Genomic DNA, 16838 nt, shown 5'->3' on the forward strand with positions numbered 1-16838 from the left:
ATCTGACTGTCACCTCATTGATCCCTGTCTCTGCCACTATACACCCTTTAACTGCTGCTACACTCAGCACTTTAACTTTAGACTCATACTTTGCACATTGTAAGGTTTACAGGTATCAGGTATGACTGTGTGTGTGTGAGTGAGTGAGGTAGGAATGCAGGTTTTATTTTATCTGGTTATATTTTATATTTATTTTATCTTATTCCCTACATGTAAATGTCTGTCTGATACGATGCACTGTGAGCTCCTGTAAGCGAAACCAAATTCCTTGTATGTGTAGCATACCTGGCCAATAAAGCTTGATTCTGATTCTGTCAGTGACCAAGCAATGCAGGTGAAACCAGACATTGGTCTAAATTTTTTCCCCCACTAAAGAAAAGTCTGCCCTCTCATGCCCTCTACTGGTGGGAGAGCCTATTTTTTGAGTGAAGAGTTTTTGAATGAGAGGTGGATTTTTTATACAGTTTCGTTTTTTGGATATTTTTAATTTAAAGATCAAATATTTTAGTAATAAAATATCATGTTATAAAATGTAAAAGACCAGTGACCCTTGACACCCCAGAACTGTTAATGTCAACAACACGCAGTTGCAGCTAGCAGTCATGGGCTAATAGAACATGATGTTCTGGCACACAAACAACAAGATTTAGAGACCCCCAGGGTGAAAAATATGTTTTTTAAGGCAATTCATTGTATCTTGTATGTAAAGAAACCATTGCAGGACTGACATTTTCTTAATCTAAACTGGCTAACAACTGGTTAGCTTTATGGAAAAGTAAAGCTAACCAGTTGCTAGCTTCTTTTGACCATAAATATTACATTTTGGCCCCCAAGACAAAAAGATTGGGTATTACTGCCAAAGAAGGACCACTTCTCGTTCCTTCATGGACCTTGAAACATAATGTAAAGTGAAACAGAAACAATGATGACCAAAGGTTATGAAATGCTTGCTAGGTACTATAGCTGTTTTTATAGATTTTCACATCCGTTTCACAATTGAAATTTCAAATCTAGGGCCAATTGTGAAAATGCAGACAAGTCCTTGATTTACGAGGCTCTTGCACCATGTCTAAACACACCTGTCCAAGTTCACCACCATTTTCTCTATAAAGACTGAACTACATACTAAACATAGTATACAAATAATATTAGTTTTTTTTTTTAAATCATGGTGTGATGATTGCTTGTAGGGCTAATCTGAGGAGGTTTATAAGATTCTTATAGGTATCACTATAAATATAGGAAACACATTTGTAGTATTTCTCCTGATCTATTTTCATAAAGGATATAAATGGGATGTGCAAGTCTGGAAAATGTCTTTTTCCATCACGAAAGAACATCCCACATTATGCAAAGTAGGGATGGACAACTCTGGACCTGGACTTCTGGAGACCAGCACAGTTTGGTGATTTTCCTATTCAAACCTACTTGATTCAAATGCTAGGTTTATTAAGTATTTTAGCAAAGAGGAATCACCAAACTGTGGCAGTCTTCAGCACTGCAGCACCCTTGTAAAGATTTGAACGTTTTTACTGGAACTGTACAGCCAAACCAGGAACCATTTCAAAAATCTTAATTTGTAAGAGTGCAGCCTGCATCTATAAACACAGCAAGTGAGTTATGTTAGCTTTCATGTGTCTATTTGGGACTCGGAAATTAAATGCAAAGCAAATCAGATTCAAATTTGATCGCAAAATATACTGTAGTGACCCACTTCTTGTCTGCGCTGGCTCCAAGAGACTCCAAAGGTGCTGGGGGTTTGAGTACACATTATGTTGCGGTGCATGTTGGGATTGTAGTGCAGTACATTGTGAAACAAGCTAATATTAACAGAAAATCAAATACATTTCACACGTCAGTGAGGAGTGGGCCTTGTGATATGACTGGGTCTTGCATTTGACATACGGGACTTACCGGATCACAACACACTCCTTGACAAGAACTCTCAGCAGTCAGGGCATTACAAAGTGATTGTTTATTGACATTCTTCAACAGTGCTATGCTTTTTTACAGAGCTCGGCCTGAGAAAGGAGCTGTGAACAATTTTGTTTCAGAATACAAAACTGATATGGAGAACACAGTGCAACATAATCTGCCATTAGAGCTGGACCGTGTGGGTTTACGAGGACGACGCAGGAGCCCGAACCTTTTCAAACCTCCAGCAACCGAGAGTTTGGGGTCAACAGTTTGAGGCAGTTTGTTCCGGAACTTTGTCAGTTTGAGCCACATTCTTTTCGGAGAGCTATAAATCAGAGACTTTGGAAAATCAAACAGAAGGCCTCGACAACTGACGCAAAATTGCATTGCTTATTAGTTTGACTAAAATGTGCATAGCATGATGCAGTTATACAACCATATTTGAAGAAAAAAGTAGATAGGAATAGGAAGAGACTTAAAAAAAGAAATATCTTAATTCCTACTACATACATTGCATTTCAAAAATGAGATCTTGAAGTTACACATACTGTATAGACAATTATATACACATTCAATATACAGTACATCCAATTATATAACATCTAGATTGAAATATTAAATACAAATGCACTTATATATCTAATATCTGCTGCACCCAATATCGACTGTAATAGGGATGAAATTTATATACTTTTATCAGTGCTGCAATATTTCCATTTTATATACTGCTTTTTAATATAGTCCAAATTTATGAACTCCCAAATATGTACAATTAGCAGGATAGCATATATTTTCAAATCACAATAGAAGTCAGCATCATGTCTTCTCTCAACTTACACATGGAGTACTGTAAGTGAATGTACAGTACGCAATCTTATCACTGATTGTGCTATGAGAGATGAGGCGAGGTGATATTCAGAATGAAGAGGTGAAAATCCACTCACAGGACTTTAGACCATCACAGAACCAAGCCAGAACCACTTCATCAACCCTTAAGCTTTACCACTCAAATTACTATAAATAAAAAATGTAAATATTCACAGTCTCTAAACAAATGTTACATGACATGTGCCCACAGTGGCACCAAAACATTAAAGGAATGCTTTAACCATACATACTAATGTTGCTAACATTTAGCATGATGCCATTTTAATGTTAATCTGACTTTACTTTCATTTATTATTAGCAACATTTGCATCAGTGACTAAACCATTCCTTTAATAGGCCTACACACCTATTATATTACATAAAATACATTGTATGCAGCCTAATCTGTTTGATCTTTTGGACAAAAAGCCCCCCCATCCTGTTGCAGGGTGCAAACAAATCAAAAAATAAATAAAAAATAAAACTCATGGCATTCAGAATCACACCCTATTACAGAAACAAGCACATTTACATGCACTTAATAATCTGATCATAATCAGATTTCTACAGTTACTGATTCAAATGGACATGTAAACAGCATAATCCAATTTCTTAGAAAGGAGTAAGGCCTAGAAATCTGATTAAGAAATCCGCTAAAGAGAGCTGGAGTTCAGTAATCAGATTTCTCAGGGCATGTAAACTCTTACTCTGATTTCTTTCAGATTTGTACTGTTAATTAAGCAAGCAGCACTGCTGTGAGACGCAGCAAAACACTTTTGAAGTGACACCAAAACCAACTACATGCTTGACGAAATGAAGGGTTTAAATATTCTTCATCTTCTAGATGATGCATGCTCATATTTTCAGGTGAATTGCCGCAATGTTTTTTTTAAGAAAATGAGGCATGAAGTTTAACTTTCACATTACATTTACGTCACGTCGGCTGGTTGCAAAGCAGAAATCTGATTATTCTCAGACGCAAGTAGACCTGGAGTTTCCCCATTATCTCATTACTCAAGTGCATGTAAATGCGTTGATCAGATTATTGACCAAATCTGATTTACTGCAGTTATTGGATTATTATTATGCATGTAAACACACTGAATGTCAACCGTTTTGTAGTGTTATTCCAATTCTTAGCAACTCATCCATGGTTGTTCTATTCTCATTCCCCAGCCAGTTCACTATATAGCACACACTATATAGTGAATAGTGAGTTAACGAGTGAACCAGTACAAATAAAGGGATTGTGCTGTTTGTTAACAATACCTACTGGAAATTTTGATAAAAGAAACACATAAAAAAAAAAAAGTACTCAAAATGATTTGAAGTCAGGCCACTTTACAGGTCTTTGTCTATGTTGGCTCATCATGCATCACCAGGGTGCCTTTCAGTGTAACTCTGTTATATCTGATAACAGCACGTTCATTTATTTATTTTGTTTTCACCATACCTGCATCATTCCACTGACCACTGCTAAGCTGCTAGAATAAAATTGACAATATTAGTAACATATATTTAAAACAATTAAAACTGTTGTATAAAAGCAAAAAAAAAAAAAACACTAAAGCTGCGTTACTGTTAATGAATGTGATAATGTACTGCATCCAAATCACAGCTGTGATGTTATCCACAATAAAACACGCTGGTGTTCGTGCTTTTTTAATGCGGAAAATTTTAGAAATTTTAGAAATTTCCGCATAATTTAAAAGCTGAGATGAGTCTTTCAGAGCGGTCTGGTGTGAAATGCTCTATTCTAGAGAAACTTGCCTAGTCAGAATTGTTCACTGTGGTGGTGACAGGAACCAGATGAAGAGTTTAATGCCTGTAAAAGCTCCCTCACAGAAAGTAATTATATGAAATGATTGTAAATACTCAGCCTGATGTCTGTGGCATTGTTTTATGATAATATTTTGGCCTAAAACATATTTCTATATACCCTTCCATGGTGGAGAGATACATGCAGGGTGTCAAAATTGTCCCCAAAGATCATGTTACATATAAAAACTCAGGAGACACATTTAGGCCCCCTGGTGGTTTTGGATAGTAAATGAAATGATACCCTTGGTTCCTATCACTACCATTGTAAACAAATCTTAGTTGGTAAGTTTCTCTATAACGGAGCATTTCATGTCAAACCACCCTAAATGACTTTGCTTACATGGTGAAAAAATGGTGGAAGTAATGAACAGTATGACATACAAATAAATCTGTTCAGAACAAATAACAAACTGTTAGGTTGCCTCTACAGTGCAAAGACGTTAACGTGGCATGAATATGCAGCGCAGCACTGAGCTCCTAGCCCACTTCATCTGGGCTCCTGCAAAGGGAGGTGTCACCGTGGTGGGATTTCTTGTGTCGATGCTGATTTCTTCATTCATTATACGTGTAACGACGCCAGCTTCAGCGCTGGTGCACATCAACCTTAATAAGGACGTTTACTTAATGAGGCAAAACATGTTCTGTAACCATCCTTGAAGGATCTGTTCACGTAATTCCAGTGAAAGTGTCAATCACTGAGACACTGAAGCTGCAAATAAAACGTGTTGCAGTAAAACTGCAGTGAGAGCGATCGGTCGCTGCTGTTTACTGCCAAACATGCATCCAGAGTGAATGCTCCAGCCTTGTTGGAGACGCTGTGCTGCAGCAGAGGTCAAGGCCCTGAGAGTTAGAGGAGGCTGAAGGCTTTCAATTCATATTGCATACACAGCTTGCATGATGCACATCCTTCCCCACACGCCGTACGCCATGTGCACAGGTGAGTGATGCATGCAACGGTGTCCTTCAAGGCGCATAATATACATACTAACTTCCCCGGAATAACTCTTTATCATGTACATGATACACAGTGTACACGAGAAGCGAAAAAGAGTGATGGAGATGGAGGATATGCAAGGTCCTCACTCAAGGCCGAAAGTGCTGGTCTCCTCCACGGCTATCAGAAGCTTCTCATACAGCATAGTGTAGGACGGGTAAGGAGGAAGATCAAGGCGGTTAAAGCATGTGTGAGCCCTGAAAGAAATCAAACAAAAGAACTCTTTAAAAATCAGTCTTACTTGCTCTCTTTAATATTGTATCTAACTAAATGAACTGCAACCAGCCATAAAATTGTGTGTGATGATTATTATTGCCCATGTTAAGTATAAATTACTTTTCATTCACTTTGATTGATTACAAAGTGAACTTCAAGCTCTGAATATCTCTAGCACATAAACATCTCCATAAACCGATAAATAACTGTAGGCCATGCCAAAGTGTGGCCCGCAGGCCAAAGTTGTCCTGTGGCACTGTTTGATTTGGCCCATAAGAAAGTTATCTAACCACTCCCCCAGTGAGAGGACAAAAACTTCTTTACAATATATATAACAATATGGTGTGATCTTGCAAAATGCATTAAAAAGACATGATTTGAAACTTTTCTTTATTTGTTTATTGTATGTTGGCCCAGCAAGACAAAAGGTTTTGGACCCTTGCACTAGACTTCTTTCGCCTTAACATTGCTCTACATGTGTCACGCTGCCCAGCTCTCAAAATGACTCTCAGTATCTTACGGTCTTCAGTTCACAAGATGCATTAGCCAGTCACATGACCCAGCCATCCAATCCTCAGTCAGTCAGCAGATCCCAATCACCTGTATTCTAATTGTTTTCACCCACTTGCTCTTGTATATATACCTGTCTGTTTGGCTCATTGTGAAGTATTGCCTCTGTTAACCAGTGTGTACTGATCCTTTTGTTTGTAGTTTGTACTTGTTATGCCCTCTTTTGTCTACTATTGTTGATTCTTTGATTAACCCTTATAGCCAAGGCTACTGGTTGTTTTACTTTTTGGTTTAGACCCTCGCCTGTTTACTTGTTACTCTTTTTATCTAGTCCTATTTATCATGTTTGGCTATTCTTGTTTTTTCAAACTGGTCTGTTATTAACCCTACTGTTTCATAACATTCTCCTTTTAGTAAACCTTATAGTGTATTTTGCATATGTAAGATTCATCAATCCAACGTTACAATAACATGCTTAAGAAAATATATCAAAACATTTTCAAGGCTTGTGACAATCAAAAATGGTCAATTTCAATAATCAAATATTTAAAAAAGGAGTTACAGGATGAAACATTATTACTATTCAAGGCAATATTTTTTGCTATTGTCTTTAACATCACTGTACAAAAGTTTAAAACCAATGTTTTTCAACATATGAAGATTAGATCAGATTAATGTATAAAGTTAATTCCGTATGCTAGTCCTGTGCAATTTTTATAGGTGTCAAATAATGAACAGGAGACTATAAACAAACATTAGATGTGTCCATAATAATGAACAGGGTGGCAGATCATTCTAACATGACTAAAAAAGCTGCATAACTTAAAATCACTGAAATAATAATGTCTTTAATCTTATAAAATCTTAGCTCATAAAATTGGAATCTAAACTGTGTCAGTTACTATCAGATGTGGGTAGAGTAGCCTAATTCAATACTCAAGTAAAAGTATTGATGTTCAAGTAAAATAAAGGCACAAGTAACAGTACCTTTCCGAAAACAGCTTGAGTAGAAGTACAAAGTGATCAGGAAAAAAGTTCTTAGTAATTTATAGAACTGGGCTGGGTTGCGACGTTGTGTTTAATACTTATGTTTGTGCTTAAAGTCTTTACTAAGTCCTTTGTTAACACCAATTAGTTTCAAACTATCTTTTTACTAAACTTGGTTGCACAATAAATCTCTAAGTCTTGTCTTAACTAGTAACAACTAACTAAAGCGTATTTCGCTTTAACATGACAATAACATGCTCAGAACATATTCTATAATCCCGCTTCCATGGAAAGCACACTCTGACTTTTCCATGGAAAACATATCCAGCATAAAAGAGAACCAGTTAAGCTGATTAAAACTAATAGTCTATAGCCTTTGTCTGTTTACTCTTTAATATGTATAATAATGATTTCTGGCTGACCAACACAACAGCAGCCCCAGTTTAGATATTTCAGTAGCTGCTGAGTCTCACTGAGCTGGAGCTGTGGGTGTTTAGCTTCATGCTGAGTTAAAACTAGGCCGATTATTAGAGCTGTAAGTAAAATCACAGCATATAGTGTTTAGAACTTTTCGCTTAGTTAGCCAAAAAAAATCATAATTTTGGCTTCAGTTGGTTTGCCCAAAACTTCTTTTGATTTACTATGCATGAACCTAAACTTCGTAAAAACTGATGTTACAACTAGCCTATGTTAGAATGTACATACAGCTGGTACAACCTCCACCTGCAGTAGAACTTCTTAGTGAATCCAGCATCTAACAGCATAGGAAAATTAGTTGGGTCTATTGCTCTTATTTTGGAAATCTTTTGGAATTGGATTTAGGATTTAAAGTATTCTAATACATCAATTTTTGTATTAATATAATACATATACTCAAGTGCTTCCAAACTTTTAGAATGGTTGTACATATATAAGAATAATCTATTGAATGCTACATGAGTCATTTTTACAAGTATCTTAAACAGATGTAAGTCTCAGCATTCATCTCTGTCAGAGCATCCAAGGACAGACAGATTGTTTTCGGTGTGTGAAGTCTACCAGTTAGTATTGAGGCCAACTCATTTCAGCTATTTAGTACAAAACGCAGCAGGAGGGTGAAGGTAGAGTACTGGATCTGGATGTGAAACAGTTCAGTGAAGTGAGTTTGAGCACCTGGGCAGAGAAGTGATTTTGCCCCACTTCTCGATGCAGAAGCGTCGCAGGCCGTTGCTCCCTCGCAGCGCTGTGAAGCCCTCGTACGGCACGCTGGAAGTTCCGGTCACAAACTGCAGCAGCCGCAGCCTCTGCTCGTTATTAAAGCGCTCAACTGCCCCCCAGAACCACCGGATCACAATATGCCCATCATGGTAGCCTGAGGGAGATGAACGAGGAGTTAAGAGTCTGACTAAAGTTTAACAGTTATGAGACGTAAAGAGAGGCTGAACAATAAACAAAAATGGACTTTAGATATATTATTGAAACATGATCAATTAGGAAGCCTTTATAAATACTTCAATGTGCATATAAATGGATGTGTCTGCTCTGTAAGGATAGCAGGAGAATGTTAAATATGCAAAGTCATCAGGCAAATTGCCAACTAATCACTGCTGATTCAAGGTGAATTTTAATCAGTTACCTTTTTAAACTGGAGTAAATGATTTTGATTGATCACTCTGTTTACTAAAATGATAAACTTGGTAATAACAAATGCTAGTAGACACCAAGTAAAATGAATTGGTGTAACTGACATTTGGCTAATCTATGGCATTTTATTTTACTTGTAGTCGTTTTAGCAATTAGAAATTGTTCATTTCAGGAAAAGCTATTCATTTAAGAAGTGACTTTTTGAATAACTGGCATTAGCAGTGTTTACACAGTGCAGTGTGAGTGGCATCACCTCCTCTGTACTCTGTGTTGGTTCTCCAGTCGTTCAGGTCAATTTCAGCTGTTCCAGCAATGACCAGCTCCAACTCTCTGGCATCAAACACAGACACCAGCCGAGAATCCACTACCTGCATATGCAGACACACATACAAGTTTACAAGGTCTACATTTTGCGGTGTGACGCAGATACTGTTAAAATTAGAATATCTCACAATTTTCCTGTATTTCTTTTGTTGCTGTCCACTTATGATATTTGTGTGGACTTTTTGTTTGTTTTTTGTTATTTGATTTCATGCAAAATTTGGAGAGTATTTTCAGAAAACGTTTCCATTTGAAGCAACTCTCTTCCTGGTATTTCCAAGTTTTTTTCTTGTTGCCAAATAATGCTAATATACAGATGGATGCCCAATATCAGAGAAGAATGACAGAAGCTGACAGCTTACCTCATAAAAGCCTCGAACCAGAGCCTGCGTCTGCTGGACCACTCCTCGCTCCACCCTCCACTTCACCATCCGCTCTATATACTCTTTCTTATTCTTCTCGGTTACCTGCAAATTGGCCCCTCCTGATTTCAGCTCTCTCTCTGTTACCTGACAACACGCAATGCCGTTTAATGAGCCAAAAATCTGCTCTATAAATACATTAAAAACACCACATTGCAACAAATGGTTTCACAGTTTTCTCATGTCTTGGGTTATCATTTATATTTGGGAAGAAGAAAAACATTATAAACATTTTATTTCACCAAATCATGGCTTTTGGAAAAGCACCTGGCCAAAGACCTCCTCGTTGACAGTGAAGGTGAGATCCAGAACGTCTGTGATGTCGTTGTCTTTCATCCACTGTAAGCTCTGGTGAAACTCCTCATCCAAATATTCCAGATCACTGAGGTCAGTTGCTCTGAACAGAATAAGTAAATAAGTACAAAACCTTTTCAGAATAAATATATAATACAAATGTTAATTGGAGGGAAGACTAATGAAAATTAATCATGCAGAGAGAAGAGATGTGAGCTAATAGATTAGATAAATAGATCGAAGATATAAAACCATCTGGTTACAGACAAGTGTATAAAATTATTCTAATGTGCTCATCCTGTACAACTTTCCAGGTCTGAAACAATTAGTAAGGTATTCAGAGGCTGTAAATAAAAATGAAGACATTCTAGATGCACTGAGCTACAGATGATTCTATAATGACTCAAAAAGCTGTATAGCATTGAGAATGATAATCATTTTTGTAATATTTACATCAACAATGCTTAGGTTGAATATATATAATAATAATTGTATAAAATAAGTTGCACAGAAAATTACAAAATTGTTTGTCATCCCAAACTTTTGCACAGTATTGTAGGTACAGTAAATATAAACTATACTATGAGTGATGAGTATGAGCAGCTGTTTGTTACATACAGAGTGAGGAACTAATAACAATGTGTAACCACCTAACAGTATGAATGGCAGTACAATAAACATTCTGTGTATACAATGTATATATATATTTATGTAGTAACTTTACAGGAATGGAAAAAAAAGTCATTTTGGGCCATTTTTTCTGGTCCGTTCATCACGAAATTTACAAATAATATAAAGGACAACAGGCATTTTCAAATTATGTAAAAAAGCTGAAATGGGACAAAAATTGAGATGCGAGGTTTTATTTTGACAGCAGCGATATGCATATACATATAGATCCTAGTGTAGTAAAAAGGTTGTTGAATCGAGCATCGGATATGTTAATCATGATCCGGTTTTGATCCACATTTTGTTTTTTTGCTCTCTGTTTACGTGTTGTCTATGAAAATACAAATATTGGATCAGTATCCACCAGCACCCAGTAAGCCTCTTGGACTGGATTGGAGACATCCCTAAAAGGAATCATTGCAAACGTGCACTCACAGTCTGAGGAGAGCCTTATAAAAGGGCCGGGTGAAGAAGGCATCCAACAGGTACTGATGAATCAACGCCAGGCCTAGTATGCGGCCACTGAAACGGAACCTGAACACACAAACACCAACATGTAGGCGGAACATGTCCTCATTTCTGAAGGTTCCACCATATAAGGATTCTGTCCAAAGGACGCACATGCAGCGGATCTCACCATTCCAGATGGTTCTCCACAAAGGCAGACATGGGGCTGATCTGGACTGTGTAGGTGTCATTAGCAGAATACTCAAACAAGCCATAATACGGGTTAAAGAGCTCCTGAGAGAGCAGGAAGAAGAACTCCCGAGAAGGTCCACTGTAATCCAGGCTGGACAAGACAGAGAAGAGAATCTTGATAACACATTAATGGTTTGATCCAAGCTCATATATGCCTACAATACTAAATTTACACTCAAAAAACTAAGATTGCTCAGTGGTTGTTGGCTTGAGCAGAGCGTTCTAGGAAAAACCTTTCATTCAACCTATACATTTACAGTATACATTACATTATGTGGAGGCACTACGTACTTTAGATGGCTCTCCACATTTACATATCTCATTTAGAAACAAGCTATCCACAAAACAGTGGTTCTGTGGCATCGCTCCAAAGAGCCTTCATTATTAAGAGTGATCATTTAATGTACATTTCAAGTCAAGGGAATTTAGAGAAGGTGGTAGACCATACCCTTCCTCCCCGACAAACGTGATGTAGAGTTTGTTCCTTTGGAGCTCTTTGCGTGAGTAGGCCATGACCTGGTTAAATGTGCCTTCCAGCAGGTGATCTCTCCTCACTATCAGCCTGGAGCACAAACCAATGGTGATGTCAGTTAACTGGTTAAGCAAAGGGCCTTCCTTAACAACAATTTAAAGTGTATTTAATGAGCCATTGCATAACATATTCAGATCACTCACTTGATTTTACCAGGGCCTTGTCCATAGCCCTTGGCTTCCAATTTTCTGTAGAAGTTGCGAAGTTTGGCTTCGAAGTCTCTGCGGTAGGGGGCTGGAGCTCGCGCTCGCTGGGTCCCTAAACCAACAAGCAAATACAGAAACACATCAGTATCACTATCTACAAAAAAACGACCTTTCTGTCTAACAGTAGGTCTGATCAAGGAGCCAAATGATCCATAATCATTCAGACTGATCAGTGGCCACACAGTAAAAGGTTAAAGGTTTAACCCTTAGAAGTTAGTTATGCCCAGGGAGGTTGCAAAATAATGCTGTAGTACTAACTTGTAGTTTTTCACTCATTCATTTAAACAAGCAGAAAATTCTGCTGAAAGTCTGCATTTCAATTAAAGGAGCATTCTGGCCTAAAACTGGATTTTAACGTTATTTGTTGTGCTATATATTATTCCAAATCACAGCAGTGTGTCCCTCAGCCTCACTGTTTTGATACAATTTATGATTTTATATCGTATCATGTTTCTGTTCATCACTGTTGTCTCATACCCAGCACACATTATGTGAAATGTGAAATTATGCGGGTATGACAAATTAGTATTAGTATATTAGTATGATTAGTATACTCTGTTTGACCTGCATTAATCTGAAAAGATACATGATATTTGAAGCTTTATCTTATGAGCTGTATTGTTTTTTAACACTCTTTCCAAATGTGATGCCTGCACATTCCCAAAAAAGTTGGCACAGGAGCATGTCTATCACTGTGTTACAACACATTTCCTTTTACCAACACTTAATAATTATTTGGAGACATAAGACACCAATTGATCCAATTTTAAAAAGCAGAATTCTGCCATTTGTATTTTGCTCTTCATAAAGCAATCCATAGGTCTGGACTGGAGGCAGGTCAGTGTAGCACCCACACGCTCTGATTACGCAGCCATGCTGTTGTAACACGCAGAATATGGCTTGCTTGGCTTGTTATTGTCATGTTGAAACTCGCATGAATGTCTAAAAAAGACACCATCTATAATGAAGCACATGCGTGTGTGCCTTTACAAGTTATTCATGCTATGGGCACTAATGCACCCACATACCACGATAAATCCTGAAAAATGGTGCTTTTTGTTGTTGGCCTAGAGGTCACAACGTCCATTATTTCCATAAACAATCTGAAACGGTTGACTCGTTAGACCACAATAGACATTTGTACATGAGTCCATTTCAGATAAGTTCAAGTCCAGAGAACTCAGTGGCTTGTTGACATATGGCTGGACATATTGTTTATTGACAACTTTTTGTCAAAGAATTCTCAATCCCATGTGGTGATAATCATCACAAAAGCATGTCTTTTTTAATGCAGTGGCAAGTGAGGGATTGAATGTAATAGGCATTCATGGGTTTTTGGCCTTGCCCTTTACTTAAAGAGATTTCTCTGGATTCCCTGAGTCTTTTGATAATATTATGATATTACACACAATCCTTGCAGTTGTTTGTTGAGGAATGTTGCTGTTGGATTATTCGCTCATACATCTTTCACTCATAAAAAAATCACTGCTTTCTATTTGTATTTGCATTGCACATACTGTCCCAACTTTTATGGAATTAAGGTTTGCAAACACAACCAAGCTAGCACTAGTGTAATTTTTACCTTGGTCATCCAACAAAATCATAAAGAAAGTAACGATTCTGTCTTTATTCAGGACAAGTGTTTTTACCCTTTGAGCCAAAGAAATACACAAAAAATGGGTAAGATTTATAGACTGCCCAGTGGATACCTTGATAACTTCTTGTCCTCATTTTGTCACTGCAATAATTGATTCTCTGCATTGTAATGATGATTGTGATGATTTATTATATGGCTGCAATAAGGTACTCAGCATCCTATCACTAATGTGTAAAAAAATAAAACAGCCTGTTCCCAAAAAACACCCAATCTGAGCAGCCATGTTTAAAACAGACATAGTGTTGGTTACATTTTTTGTAAAATGTCCCTTTAACATCATGTCTGTAAGTTTAAAAAAGATCATTTAATGGTTTTGATGAAATGTACTGTTGTGTGCAGCTTTTTTGCAGCAACTTCTAAGGGTTAAAGACACTCTATAGGACCAGTTCTAAGACAGAACATTTCTGCCTGAAATGCCATCTCATTTTCCACTTGGATGGCAAGGAGAAAACAGTGTTGGAGTTGTTGCTGGAGAGGCGTCCAATAACAACCACACAATGAATCCCACTAGCTGAGGGGGAGAGTTCTTGTGTTCCAACAGGTCAGAGGAGGTCAATGGAAAAGTGCAGTTGGATCAGAACAGATCAGCGGAACGGGGCAGCTGGGTGGGAACAGGTGGAGAGCGTCTGGAGGTTCGGTGAGGTACGTGAGAGTGAGAGAGCGTCTGACCTGGAGAGCTGTCACCAGAGAGACAGCACACTGGAACCAGTGGAGCTCTCTCAACGATGCCTTAGCCAGGCCCGAGGCGCAGCACAGCACAGAGCAGATTATTCATTAGAAGCTCAGAAATATGAGTCAGTGACTTCAAATTACTTCAACAATGAGAAAGCTTGAATTAAATCCAGAGCACTGAACGGCCCATCACTCACCAACAAATACCAACAAACACAAATGTTGGATTGGTACATTAGTACAAGTCCAAGACCTCAGCATGGGACCCACCTGGAGAGTTCTGTGGAGAGGAGCCGGGGGAGCAGCGCGGGGAGAAGCTGAAGCCAGAGTGAAATGTGGAGAGAGGAACGTAAGACATGATCTCCTCCTCAAACAAACTGCAGAAAACAGACACAAACACATTAAGCACCTTTCAATCTATTACTGTTCATAACAAATACATGGGTAATATTTGCAGGTAGAGTAGCTCAAAAACTCAAGTAAAAGTTGTGTTTCTTTAACGAAATAATAACTCAATTAGAACTCTAGATAGCCTAACAAAGAGCAATCACAAAGACTGCCTAGCAAAGAACAACACCCAATTACATGATGCTACCAAGCTGAGAGGGAGAAGGTTAGCATGTACTTCCTCCTAGCTCCACTGCATCTTTTTAAACTGCCACTAATTAAGTGATACTCTTTTTTTTTAATCCCACAAACAGGGAAATTCCACCTCCACATTTAAACCATCCGTGAAGTGAAACACCACATACATACTAGTGAATACACACACACTAGGGGGCAGTGAGCAAACTTGCCCGGAGCGGTGGGCAGCCCTATCCACGGCACCCGGGGAGCAATTGGGGGTTAGGTGTCTTGCTCAAGGACACCTCAGTCATGGACTGTCAGCACAGGGGATTGAACCGGCAACCTTCCGGTCACAGGGCCAGTTCCCTAACCTCCAGCCCACAACTGGCCAGCCGATGTCAGGCAGGTCAATACACTTGGAGGAGAACACTAACTGCTATGTAACTTCTGTTACATCAGCTAGTATTGTGTTGAGTGGTGTGGGGGGATGGAGGGCCCACCCAGAGAGAATGAGGCCAATTATGCCACAGATGGTTATGGCAACTTGCAATCTGCTGTTGAACTCTCGAACTTTTTAAGCTGAAATGAATTCTTCTTTGTAATTTTTGGTTTGTTTTAAATATCTCTTCATCACAGAGTGGGTAGGCTAGAAGATGTCTTACCTTAACAGCATGACCAGGTCAGCATCGCAGGACAGTTTCTCCAGTCTGGGTGTGCCCTCTGTGCGGATGTGGTGAACCTTTTCCCTGAAAACACACACACTTTAAAAACCGCCATACATACGTGGTAATATACTGGAAAAGTAAAGTAAGGTCACGTCGAGGTCAGTACTTGAGCGAGTGGTTCCTGGCCAGGCTGGGTTGTCTCTCTTGAAGCACCTCAAAGATGTTGGGCTGCCGTAGAAATGCCACAATCTTATCGTTGTACGCTGTTGTGAAGACAAACAGATTTAGTAAACATAACACACATAAGCTCAATCATTAGCAGACGTGACGCGTTTACTTAACGCTTCATGAATATACTAAAAAATCAGTGTAAGTAGGGCTATCAAGTAGTACAAAATTTTCATGATACACAATATGTTTTTTTCAGGCATTTGTTCAGTGGGAACTAATAGAATCAGTGGTGCTACATAAAAATAAAAATTAAAAACTGTGAACGGGATTATTTTTGCGCTAATGACTAGACAGAAGTCCAGATGAATATCAATAACTACTACATATCAATTATATTATAATATATTTATTATTTATTAAGGTTAAAAAGCCTTCATAAAAAAGTTACACAGTGAAAAAAAAAATCATAATTAAAACAGCACCCCCCTCTAGTGGTGCCCATACCTAATGGCACTGGCTCCTGTTGGCTTTGGTTTCTGATGGCTGCTACTAAGCTGTTTCCAGGCCGTGCTAACAGAGATACTCCACGAGTGCGGGACACCTCTGATGCCTGCAGGCACACCAACAAAACTGCTCATTTACTGAATATAAGAAAATTAACTGGCATGAAATTATCATCATAAAGTACATGACATAAATGAACAACCACTGGAGAAGCAATATATTGGAATTACATTATAACATATTGCATATATATATATATATATATATATATATATATATATATATATATATATATATATATATATATATATACAACCCCGTGATGGACTGGCAACCTGTCCAGGGTGTTTCCTGCCATCCGCCCAATGACTGCTGGAACATGCTTCAGCACCCCCACAACCCAGAAGGATAACAGGCTTAGTGTGTGTGTGTGTGTGTGTGTGTGTGTGTATATATATATATGCATGTGTGTGTCTGTGCAGATATACATACACCATAACACATTTTGTAATATACTGACAACA

The 16838-nt window shown here is 38.2% G+C and overlaps 1 protein-coding gene across 1 annotated transcript in view; it reads right to left on the minus strand.

The window, feature by feature from the left end:
* Nucleotides 1–3561: 3561 nt before the first annotated feature.
* Nucleotides 3562–16838, minus strand: part of hecw1b (HECT, C2 and WW domain containing E3 ubiquitin protein ligase 1b) — an 89917-nt gene continuing 76640 nt past the window's right edge. The window contains exons 17-29 of the mRNA XM_017707409.2: nucleotides 16315–16420; nucleotides 15806–15902; nucleotides 15637–15720; nucleotides 14678–14784; nucleotides 12016–12130; nucleotides 11789–11902; nucleotides 11279–11431; nucleotides 11077–11175; nucleotides 9946–10075; nucleotides 9619–9765; nucleotides 9189–9303; nucleotides 8465–8663; nucleotides 3562–5796 (exon numbers count right to left, since the gene is read on the minus strand). Coding sequence (XP_017562898.1) covers nucleotides 5685–5796; nucleotides 8465–8663; nucleotides 9189–9303; nucleotides 9619–9765; nucleotides 9946–10075; nucleotides 11077–11175; nucleotides 11279–11431; nucleotides 11789–11902; nucleotides 12016–12130; nucleotides 14678–14784; nucleotides 15637–15720; nucleotides 15806–15902; nucleotides 16315–16420 — 1578 coding nt within the window. The 3' untranslated portion in view covers nucleotides 3562–5684. The remainder of the gene's footprint in view (nucleotides 5797–8464; nucleotides 8664–9188; nucleotides 9304–9618; nucleotides 9766–9945; nucleotides 10076–11076; nucleotides 11176–11278; nucleotides 11432–11788; nucleotides 11903–12015; nucleotides 12131–14677; nucleotides 14785–15636; nucleotides 15721–15805; nucleotides 15903–16314; nucleotides 16421–16838) is intronic.

Source organism: Pygocentrus nattereri, chromosome 19, assembly GCF_015220715.1.
Source record: "Pygocentrus nattereri isolate fPygNat1 chromosome 19, fPygNat1.pri, whole genome shotgun sequence".
Classification (NCBI taxonomy): domain Eukaryota; kingdom Metazoa; phylum Chordata; class Actinopteri; order Characiformes; family Serrasalmidae; genus Pygocentrus; species Pygocentrus nattereri.